This window comes from Pseudochaenichthys georgianus, chromosome 13 (assembly GCF_902827115.2).
Source record: "Pseudochaenichthys georgianus chromosome 13, fPseGeo1.2, whole genome shotgun sequence".
Classification (NCBI taxonomy): Eukaryota; Metazoa; Chordata; class Actinopteri; order Perciformes; family Channichthyidae; genus Pseudochaenichthys; species Pseudochaenichthys georgianus.
Genome location: NC_047515.1, coordinates 24,412,121 through 24,424,005, shown reverse-complemented (window position 1 = coordinate 24,424,005; position 11,885 = coordinate 24,412,121). Strand labels below are relative to the sequence as shown.

Genomic DNA, 11,885 nt, shown 5'->3' with positions numbered 1-11,885 from the left:
CTCAGTGGGGCAGGCAGTGCTCACTCTGACTGTGTGTGTGTGTGTGTGTGTGTGTGTGTGTGTGTGTGTGTGTGTGTGTGTGTGTGTGTGTGTGTGTGTGTGTGTGTGTGTGTGTGTGTGTTCACAGATATTACCCTTGCTATGTTCATGTGTGCATGGATGAGTAAACTGTTGGTCTTGCAGTGATTTTTATCTTCTTGTATTTTTACAGTTAATACTTTCTTTCATCTTTAGTCATTAGAAACACATTTACTTTTCATCACATTTTTGAACATCAACTTGATAATTACTTTGAGAAAAGGGATAATAACATGGTCTATATTTAGGTTTGGAAACGATTAGCATATAAAAGACACAAGGAATAAGGACACCTTTAAACACATCTTTAATGATGAAATCGATTTCATTACAATGTGAAGTATAATTGTATTACATAACAATTAAATGATACTCATGCATACTCTTCATATTATATTGTATATATTGTGTTTATGTGTATGTAGGGCATCTTCCTCGTATATTTTGAATACTTTATATATTAAAGTTGTTATATTATTGATTAATATTCAATTATTATACCTCTATTTATTCAAATCCTTACCTTTCCTGTGTGGGTAGTGTTCTGGGCCGCAACTGCATTTGAATGTGCAATCCTGTATTGTATAATGACAATGAAGCTGACCTTTAACCTATATCTGGCCATATCTATAAGTATAACGAAAGGTACATGAATCATAAAGAATAAAACAATGGCTGAGCAACACGTGAACTGAGCCACCGCTGTTGCTTTGGAATAAGGATTTAAATACACTTTATATTTGTCTTCGTTGTTTAATAATCAACGGCATGCTGTGTTCAGCTCAGAACCTCATCACAAAGCGTCTTCACACTGTCAGGAACTGAAGCAGCCACTGTGGAGGGACAGCAGAGAGCAGAAACAATAAAAAAAAACATGTTCAGGTCACCATGAACACACAACACAGCATTTGGCAGATACTCACAGAGTTGATACCTCTGTCTTTCACCTCCTGACTGGTTTCTGATTCATACAGCGCTGAGGAGGAGAGGGAGGAAATGACTGTATTCAGTATCAATGCAACAATGAATAACTTCTGCATCTGGTTTAGATCCTGTCGAGAAATCTGAATTTATTTAGTAATAGCCCTAATATGAATAAAAAATATAATGTAAACCAAAACATGAAAATATTTCACTCAAATGTTCAATTTAACTTGGCAAAAAGTTACACATCTTAATCATAATAAGGGAGACATGATAAGTACATATTTGAATTAGGTAAAGGAATAATACAACAAAGAAAAAGTCTGAGTAAGTAACAATTGCAAAGTACACATGTATTATCAGCTAAATATACTTAATGTATCAAATAAAAAGTATTATTTTTGCATCAACATTTTACTGTGACTGATATACTGCTTAAGTGTCTCTTGTTAGGTGTGTGTGTGTGTGTGTGTGTGTGTGTGTGTGTGTGTGTGTGTGTGTGTGTGTGTGTGTGTGTGTGTGTGTGTGTGTCTGTGTGTGTGTCTTACCAAAAAGCGTCTGCATCCTGGTGACACATGACACATAGCTGTGGAAGGGCATGTGAAGTTCTCCTGATGCAAAGCGCTCAGACAGCAGCTCAACCACCTTGCTATCACACTGCATTCCTGAGAAACAGAGGAGTGAACAACGGTGTGAAAACCAAACAACAGCCGCAATAGGTGCACAGTGTGAGTGTGTGTGTAATTGTGTATGTGTGTGTGTTTCTGTTGTGTGCATACCAACAGCTTGCAGCGCTGTGCTGAGTTCAAAGGGGCTCATGGTCCCAGAAGAGTCCTCATCAAACTGGAAAAAGATGGACTGAAAAAGAAAGCAGCATCAGAATAGGCAATGATGTCACAACCCAATTTTTAATACACACACTGACACACAAACACACACACCTGCAGATGTCGCAGACTGGACAGCAGGGTTTCTGTTTGTTTACGGGTGAGACTGGAGCGCCCTTTAGTCTGTCAGCAGAGTTAAGGAAAGAAGACTGAAAAGGTAAAGTTATGAGGGATGTTATTAAAGTTTTGAATGTTACCAGAGATCAATTAAGTTAATAACTCGAGAAAAACACGTTATTTCTGTAGGACAGAGTAAACTAGACATAAATGCAGAGCAGTCAAAGTCTAACAAGATTAACAAGCATTCTGAACTACAAGGAGACTGGATATTGAGTTATATTAATGAATAAACTGAGGACAAAAGGATACATCCTCTCCAAAGATGAGCTGTCGGCATGTCTCCAGTGGCAGATGGTAATCTTTCTCAAGAGCTGTGATTACAGGAAGAAAGGCACAGATTGATGAACAGAACGAAAACAATGGTTTTAATTGAATTAAGATGGGGAAAGGTGAAGGCAAGGACAAGTGTAATCACTTTTAATACTTATTACTTTATTGCCAAGCTTGATGTACTCTGACTGCAGCTACATGAGCTTCTGTCTAGACTGGTGGCGACCTCTGAGGCTCCACTCGGCCAACTTTTAAGAGAAAGCTTTACTACTTTGCTCCCATCGAGTGGCCATTACGGGTATTAGATAGTCAAATACCACTTGTCGGGAAGCTTTGTGTTATTTTCAGATGCAGCTAAAACATGTCAAACCTAATATATTTAAGATGTGTTACCTGTGTTGAACAGCTTCATGAGCTCCTTGGCATTCAGTCTGTCATCCTGCCCGGGGAAACAAAAGCAATACCATGAGCAAAAGCCTCAAATTCACACTTTTATAAAAAACGAATAAAGTGAGGATGACTTCTTACTGGGCCGGCATCCTCATCAAAAGTCTTCAGAACTTTCAATTGATCCTCTGGAGAGACTGGGGTAGCCATTACCTGTTTGGCACAAACACAGAACAAACGTAAACATATAATAATCTTTTAGTCAGCTGCAGATGGGTGACGTGTGTACGAGACAGATAAACTCACCGGGAGGAACCCAGAGGAGCAGGTGAAGTCCTGAGTCCTGAAATAAAAAGTCCACACCAGATTGTCTCTTTCATTAATTAATTAATGTTATACACTTAGAAATAATGTATTATAATAAGTTGATTCACTAATTATGCATACTGGCTTGATTTACACTTCAAAATTATTATTATCTTTCTATTAAAATTATTTAAGAAATCTGAAACTCCGGGGTATCTCCTGTGAATGGTAACATACCTTGGAAATAATCAAGTAGGGGAAACAAAACTCAGCTTAAATGTACCTAGTTACTTTCCATGTCTCTTAGAAACCTAGAAATAATTAATAAAGTGGTCTGCCAATTAATAAGAAAAACAAAACATTAATCTCCACTCCAGGAAGCTGAAGAGGGTGATTATAGTTATAATGAGTACTAGTGCTCAGCTGTGTAATTGACTGTTGTTTCTGACAGAAGCCATGATAAATCAGTCTATTGCTATTAAGACTAAATGCAATATTCTAAATACACAGTAGCTTAATATTGTATGTTTGAGTGTAGGTACAGGGGAGTGTGGGTGACTATGACTGGGCCTTTGAGAGTGGGTGAGGCAGGAGGTGATGCAAGGACCCTTGGAAAGTATTCTTTGACGCTTATAACAATTACAAAACGCTGCTTTAAAAAATAACCGTTTTTTGTAGAGGAAAGTAGAGGAATAATACATTCAGCAAATAAGTCTTCTTATGATTTTTGTTCCATGTTTTAAGCCCCCAATGCTAAATCCCTTCCATCTTACCCCAAAGTGTTTCCGGTCTTGGCGAAAATGCGGACATAGAACTCTCCGGGCTGGTTGGGTCGGTAGGTGGACGGCACTATGATGTAGTTCCCCGGGTACAGATGCAGCTTCCTCCACGTTCCCCTGCGGGACGTCACAGATAATGAGTTACATTTATACATTTACACCATTACGGCCATATACAACCATAAGTACACTTGGATACATTTTATGGATTTACATTGTTGTTTTATCTGTATGTCCCTCACTTGGTTATTGTCGGCCCTGGCTAAATTATTATAATTTTTCTTTGATAAAGTATTTTCTTTTTTGCAAACTTGGAAAATTACTAATTTTGAGGAACCGATTTGTTACATTGAGGCAAACATTTGAAGGGATTACTCTTGATTTAGGGCACATTAATCACAATAAGCAACATTGACTGTGGCCTATAGTACTAAGTGAACAGAATGCTGATTTTATCAAAAGTTTATTGAAGAATTACAAATGAAGAGTCATTATTCTTCATGATGTTGTTTTACCTCTGAGCCATATATTTTCCAGAGCGACCCACGGGGCGAGTGGTCATGAAGAAGTGGCGGCTCAAACACGCACCCTGGAGCTGTATGAAGAAAGATATTACAAGACCTTTATACATTATTACTGAGAATATTGGATTATTGTTATTATTTCGAGCAGATAATGATTATTTCTCCATTGGCCATAAATCACTTGCCTCAGTTGGAACCTGCAAATGAAAGAAACACAAATACAGATGTTAGTTTATTCAGGAAACAATATTAATTCAATAAATACATAGAAGTCATGTGACCTGATAGATGTGGAAAGCAATGTGGAGGAAGTTGAGTTTATTCTTCTGCCTGCGGTCTTTCTGCAGCATCTCCACCAGCACGGTGCACTTTTTGGCTTTCAGCTTCTTTTTCTCTGCTCTCTGCTTCTCCTCTGCGGTCATAGGCTCATCATCGTCGTCATCTTCCTCATCATCATCATCATCATCATCATCATCATCATCATCATCATCATCATCATCATCATCATCATCATCATCATCATCGTCATCATCATCATCCTCCAACTGTGGCTGGTCTTGCTCCGTCAGAAACAACTGGTACTGAGGATTTTTCCAGAAGGATCCTGAGGGAATAAAAGTTTGATCAATAAAAAAAAAGATCTAGATGGAGCTTAAATGTATGTAAATGTATAGACTTTAACATACGGTTGTATCTGCGACTGCCACCAGCAGTACTTCCCGTTACCCAGAATCCTTCATGTTCAGTGATGTTCCAGATAGACAGGGAGGCAGGAGAGGAAGGGGAGGCTGTGATTCCCTCCTCAAGATTGTCAGGATTCAGACTGCAGAGCTCCACGATGTCAAACTGGTTGTGGAAGTCCTCGACACTGATCCTGATAGAGGAAGATTTACACCAGAGAGCTTATCGTTTTCAGAGCCAGTATTCACTCACTTTCTGTAGATAAGTACAATTTCAAAGTACTTACTTTACTTGAGTAATAGATTAGTTAGAAAATGCATACTCACAAAGCTGAAAACTATTTTTTAGAGATACGTGTTCTCCTCTGACAGCTCCACAACTAACACATGATGATCTTATAGAACATGATGCATATATGTAGATTACACTACAGCAGTTAATTAAGCAGTGGAAATTAAATAAGAAAATAAAAATGGACACCAGTAATATGCAGTTTACACGTTGATGCAACAGTTAATTTAATCAAGACACATAAAAATACTGAAAGTAATAATTTTCCTTTTAAAGGCTTTTAACGCAGGACTTATACTTGTAGTGGAGTATTTTCTCAGTGTGGTTCTAGTGTTTAAGTAGAGGAGGAGGAATATTAAGTACCCCCACTTACCAGAACTCTCCATCTTCTTTCTTCTTCAGCTCAATCCTTTCTTTCTCCTCTTTGACCACGTCATCCCACTCCTTACTCCTGCAGCCACACAAAGAGAAAGTGAGTGGGTGAGCTCTTTCTTTACAAACGTTCAGAAACAGGAAGCTTACTCACTTGTCACTCCAGGGTCCGCGATACTCGATAAAACCCCAAGGGTTCCTAAGCCTCAGCAACAAAATCTCATTGGACGCTTTCATCACCTGTAGAGTGATGAGAGAATAAACCAATTCTAAAAGATTGTTTGGCGGTTCTTAGTGTGTTACTTTTAATAAGAGATGAGATGAGTCAAAGGTTGGCCAACATATATCCACAAGGTCATGAGTAGCTTTTCTGGAGCATTTGATCGTATCACATGGTCGTCTACTGTCCAAAATCAAGAATGAGATTTACAATGTTTAAAGGGGCCCTGTTATATGTTTTGGGGGTTTCCCTTTCCTGTAGTGAGTTAAATAGGTTTCAGTGCATGTAAATGGTCTGCAAAGCCAAATATCCCAAAGTTCCCACCAGAAGGAGGTTCTCTGCCTAATACGCCTCGATTGGACTTCTTTGCTTACTTCCATAACATAGTGACATCACTATGTAACACTCACGCTTCTATTTGCCGGCGCTTCAACACATTCTACGTGACGGAAAATCTATAAGCTATTGACCAATCACAACAGAGCCGGCCAGCTAACCAATCAGAGCAGACTGGGCTCTGGTTTCAGACAGAGGGTGAAAAGAGGGGCTGCAGCACAGGCAGTGTGAGGAAAATAAAGAGCTTTTTGAACATTTAAGCATATAAACATGTCACAGTAGACCAACAAACGGAAATATCAACCTATAATGAACATAAAAGGGCCGGTTTAATTCAACATGATGAGAAATTAATAGGAAATAACATGACATTCATTTTAATTTCAGTGCGATTACTGTATGTGGGAATGAATAGGATTATACTAGTGTGAAATACAATTAGATAATACAACATGTTATTTGGAAAACAAGTGGAGAATATATATTAGAAAAGTTGTTGTTTGGAAGTCTTTGTGGAAAAGTCATACTGGCCTTGTCGGTGTCGGTGATGGCGTATGCGTGACCTTTTATCAGCCCGTTTCCTGTCACTTTACCGATCTCAAGGTAGCTGCTGGCCTGTGAAGACAGAGAGAAGAGCTGAAGTGGCTCTAAGGAGCATCGAGCAGTGCAGAGTGAACTTCTGGAGGTGTGTTGTTTACCTGGATGAAGCAGCTGAGCAGGCTACCTCGAGACAGGGCGGCTGTCAGAGACCTCCAGAGGACTCGAGGGGTGCAGGATGAGACCTTCAGCGAGTATGCGATGCCTCCTGTAAAGTCCTCCATCCCCTCTGAGATGTTGCCCCCCTTCAGGCTTCCGTATGATCCGACTAACCTACAAACGATCAAGTGAGAAAGAGTATTTGTATCACTGCAGCGACACACAGAGAAAAGAGTGGGTGATCAGGGACATTACAACCCTCAAACATATGCTTGGTAGGGGAAACTGACTTGGCGTAGGCCTTCTCCACCAGGGCGCTCCAATACTCATTACGGGTGTGAGAGTAGCTGAAGAGCAGACGGCCTTCACGCACTGGCAGCCTGTCGTCCACAACCACCTCCACCCACTCACCATACTGCCAGAACTGCTCAGGGAGAGGGAGGAAGAGATAGAGAAGAAACTGGTGTAATTTATCAGGAGGAAGGTTAGTCAGGAAACAAACCTTAACCTAAACAGGCAACAACATCACAGGGATTATTCAGCATAATCTCTGGTCAATACATTTAGCCTTAATCATTTTTAAAGTAGAAAGGTTTTGTTTCCTCACTTTTGTATTTTTTGGATATTTTTGTTGTAGTGCAATATGCTTGTTGAATAGTGTTTCTGTGAATTATATCCACCCAGTGGACATGGCCATATGTATGAATATATATTTATACGTATATCCAAACTTCATTTAACATGAGATAGGAAAGATCATCTAACTTTTGGCACATTATACTGATTTCTGTTTTACATCTTATGTGATTTGAATCACTTTAAATTGCCTTGTTGTGCAAACCTGCTATTCACAAACTTAATACAGTATCACATGGTTTATTAAGAAAGCTTTTAAGACAAATTAAATAAACCCTACATTTTTTAAACCACCAACCGAGGCAGATACTGGCCATGACTTAAGGTGTGTACTGTAAGGTGTACACAACAGCTGTGTGTGCGTATGTGCGTGCGGGTGTGTGTGTGTGTGTGTGTGTGTGTGTGTGTGTGTGTGTGTGTGTGCGTGTGTGCGTGCGCATGTGTGTGTGTGTGTGTGTGTGTGTGTGTGTGTGTGTGTGTGTGTGTGTGTGTGTGTGTGTGTGTGTGTGTGTGTGTGTGTGTGTCAGGGGGAGTCACTGCCTGCGTGTCTGGACTGCTCTCCCATCACCCTGACAAGGCATAAATACTTTCCAATCCTTCTGTCCTGCTTGTCAAGTCTTGTCTTGTCTCCCTAACATTCTCTGAAGGTCCAACACTCTGGGGAAAATCATTTCTGAGCAGATAATGATCCATATCTAACAACTTTGCTTTGAACTGATTGAATCATCTAATAATGCCATATGTATTGTATCTGTGCTAGTCAGAGCCTGTGCATGATCTCTAAATGTAATAGCTTCTGATAAGGTGAAGATTAGTTTTCACTTTTGTCTCTTTGCAGGATAAGTTGATACCTGTTTGATCTGTTATTAAATGACGCATCTGTGAAAGCACGGCACCTAAAACAGTACACAGCTTAATGACAATAGGCTAAATATCATATTAGATAGAATGTGAATCACTTCAGAGACAGAGAATCAGTCCTTGCTTAGAAGAAGTTACATAACATGTGAATTAGTTGTTAATAATAAATCCAACTTAATATCTATAATGATCTTCAATACATAATTGATTACGACCAACACAAACTTTGTTATATATTTGGCCTGTGATCAGCACTTATTGAGCTTCAAACACACCCAGAAATGTGTTTTATACTCTATATGTAATATAATGTTAAAGGCACTTGCTCGCTACGTTTTCATAGAGGTTGATTCCTAGCAACGTCCCAAACACAACAAAAAGAAGAAAATTCAGGTCATTAGGGATCTCAACAGATACAGACCTGCTAAACCCTTTAAGTAATGAGCCAGAGGGACTGTTTAGTATAGAACTGCTTTTAAGGAAACGCATTTTGCCTGAAAAAAACCCTATTGTGTCAGTTGATATCATTCTCACATTGTGCATACTTCAAAACAAAGTGACATATTACCACAAAATGTGATTGTTTGTCTAAAGCATCAAGCATCAGCCACACTTCCACCTAAAATGCTTATTTGCAGGTGCAATACATGGTTAAAACTTAGATGCAATTACAGCTTATAATAATAATTTTCCTAAAGAATATAGGCCCTAAAGCAACATGCGTTACGGCTAAGACAAGGCAGGGGGTGAGATTGAGCTGCAGGGCAACGATAAAGGATATGAGGAAGACTGCTTTTTGTTGGTCAGCAGCAAACAAGGTGTGAGTCTCAACTCACTCGATTGGGGAGATAATTACAACTTTTCTCATCAGAAAGAAAAGTGCTGGGAGTCTACTTACCCTAAAATGGAAGATCCCTGCGTAAGGCTTGGACAGGCTTTGGTTGGGCGGTACCACCTTCACAAAGAGTTTGGGGTGCAAGGTGAGACAGGACAGCGACGCCAGCAGCCAACAGTTACCTGATTCACAAGAATACCCACAAGAAGCTGACATGAACACATCTTAGAAGATACTTAGTGCTTTATAATGAGTGATTCATTTTTTACATAAAAGCCCAGAAGGCACTGGTCTCCCATGAAGCATAATCCATGTTCTCGTCAATGCTCTTTCAACCAAAAACACACACAAACCTAATAGGCCACATTCCTCTCCAACAGCAAACATCTGTTACATGTTGTGTTCCTGGATGTCGCAAGAAAATGCTTTCTTCAAACACAAGAAGACGAGCCATAGGAACAAGGAGTTTGGTATTGATCAGTACAATATGTCCATAAACTGGTATCATAAACTATCAATTGAGAAATCTCAGAGGGGAGAAGGGAAGTTTGCTTTTTTGTGGTTCACCACAAATAATAAGAGAGCTTTGTGAGGACTGATGAAGACAGGGACTGGACCCTCGCAGATTTAAAGTTCAGGGAACACAGAGTGCCCCTCCTCTTTCCCCCTCACTGAGTGATAGAAGTTTGGTCCCTGGAGCTGTTCGGTGCAGACATCCAGTTCTGGATGAAGTCATTGTATTTGACTGTAATTAAGTCATTAGGAATAAAATGAACCACTGAATGGGTTCAGCTTTTTACTTTGCACCAGCATGTTGTTGAATGCCAGTTGAAGACAATTCATCATGACACATCCCAGTTCCTCATCACTCCGGTAGAGAAGATGAGCAGAGGGCGAGGCCGATATGAATGTGTTTGTTGAAGTTTACAGATGTGTACTCACCCAGTTGGCCCTGACAGATGTCAGTGGTCCCAGTCGTTCCCTCCACAAACACAGCGTTCTTACTGATTTCCTTCACAAGGAGCAGAGGAAAATGTGAGCACAACATGATTAACACCACAAACGTCATGAGTACATGTGATGAGAGAAGACGTTTTAAGAAAAGGTTTAAAAATGATTGGATAAGTCAATCCGACATAATTAATCATTAACACTTTTAAAAATTATAATAATAACCGGAATCCTCCTTTAAACTGAAATACCAAAATATCACCAGTTCCAGCTTAAGTATGAGCATGTTCTTGTTTTATTTAATCATATATGATATTGAATTGAATATCTTTTGTTTACGGTCATTTTAAGACATTTACGAACATTTGAAAACATTATTAAATGCTGATTATATTGACCAAACCATTTACCAAGGAAGAAAAGGAAACAGATAAATCATATAAAACTAAAACTAACTCAAACGTATAATTTAAAACAGCCCTGTTGTTACTAATTCTTATTAATCCCTTTTTACTTTGTAATGTATTATATCAGCTAAAATTAACATTTTCCTTATGTTATACATTACCTCTCAACAATGTTTTCTGGCTTGGAGATTACTTTAATGAAAGTACTTTCATTAAAGTTTTATTCCTGATATTATTTGGTTACATTTTGCCCCTCTAAAGGAAACTGCTCCAGGAGACCTGAGCCACACCTTCACTAGGAGTTGCTTTCTACACCTCTGCAACAAATAGAGTCTCTGTGAGCAAGCAAAGCCAACAAGATACTAAATTACATTTCACATTATCAGTGGCTTAAACAAATGAACACACCTTCCGTTGGTTTTAAACAAAATGTTAGTGTGCCAGCAGAATGTTTTTGATATGGAAGCAGCACTTTATCAAATATGTATTCCTTTTTGTTATGGCTGTGGAGGAAGCTATAACATGACATGCATAGTGATTGATTCTTCAACAACTGATGTTGAATAAATGATTAGAATGTAATCCAAACACGCAACTGGAACTCTTATATGCACAACTTTATCTACCTTGGGTCGCTGCCACTTGATCGCCTTCTTTGGATCCGAATCTTCCGGTAAACCAATGGACTTCTGCTCCGCCAGGAAGGTCGGATCAGCGAACATCTTTCCGGACTTCAGACACTCTTCCAGCAGAGACTTGAAGTCCTGATCCATGAACTTGATCGGGTTCTCGATGGAGCCAAGAGGTGCCTTCTTGTTGGTCGCCATGCTGAATCTGCAGTCAAAATCTTTATCCACACAATGTGTTAGCAGCCGGTGCTTAAATACAGTAAAAAGTGCACACCCCCCGCAGCCAGAGAGGGACACTCCTCGGCTCTGCGCAGCCCGCAAAGGTATGCAGAGCGCCGGGGGCCGAGGAGAGCTGGAGTCGGAGTAATGACACGGTGCCAAAAGCCTCTTTGATCCCTTTTATTTATCGTCCATCCATCACTATCATATTGACAGAAAGAGGCAACAGCTTCATCCAAAGTATACAACAGCTGTAGCAAAGCAAAACAATGTTTACCACAGAATATCGTCAATCGTCATTATTAAATACAAAAATGTAAGCACACAGAGCTTGGATTAAAGGATTTCCAGAATAAAAGTGAACCACATTCAAGCCCTATGACATAGTCATTTTAGGAATATAAAAGCACCAATCAGTGCTGTAATAGTAATACATAGAAAGAGGTGAAAATAAAAACAATTGAACAAATAATTAG

At 39.4% G+C, this 11,885-nt stretch overlaps 1 protein-coding gene across 1 annotated transcript; it reads right to left on the bottom strand.

Moving 5' to 3' along the window:
• Window positions 1-418: 418 nt before the first annotated feature.
• On the bottom strand, window positions 419-11,461 carry capn12 (calpain 12). Its single transcript, XM_034097957.2, has 22 exons — window positions 11,188-11,461; window positions 10,146-10,215; window positions 9,267-9,385; window positions 7,162-7,295; window positions 6,874-7,045; window positions 6,707-6,790; window positions 5,774-5,859; window positions 5,621-5,698; window positions 4,962-5,149; window positions 4,557-4,879; window positions 4,461-4,472; window positions 4,267-4,346; window positions 3,746-3,868; window positions 2,973-3,009; window positions 2,808-2,879; window positions 2,673-2,718; window positions 2,259-2,320; window positions 1,944-2,012; window positions 1,782-1,860; window positions 1,551-1,667; window positions 1,002-1,054; window positions 419-911 (listed from the first exon to the last, which is right to left on the bottom strand). Exons 1-22 carry the CDS (start codon window positions 11,386-11,388, stop codon window positions 885-887), a joined length of 2,232 nt encoding a protein of 743 aa, XP_033953848.1. The 5' UTR covers window positions 11,389-11,461; the 3' UTR covers window positions 419-884.
• Between the last annotated feature and the right edge of the window lie 424 nt (window positions 11,462-11,885).

What these genes read in the sequence shown, in the direction of transcription:
- capn12 (XM_034097957.2), bottom strand. Translation starts at nt 11,388, where the DNA reads ATGGCGACCAACAAGAAGGCACCTCTTGGCTCCATCGAGAACCCGATC. An exon ending in CATCTGTCAGGGCCAACTGG is followed by an intron (nt 9,386 to 10,145) that starts GTGAGTACACAT and finishes CTTGTGAATCAG; the next exon opens with GTAACTGTTGGCTGCTGGCG. An exon ending in AAAGAAGATGGAGAGTTCTG is followed by an intron (nt 5,150 to 5,620) that starts GTAAGTGGGGGT and finishes TTCCTCTATCAG; the next exon opens with GATCAGTGTCGAGGACTTCC.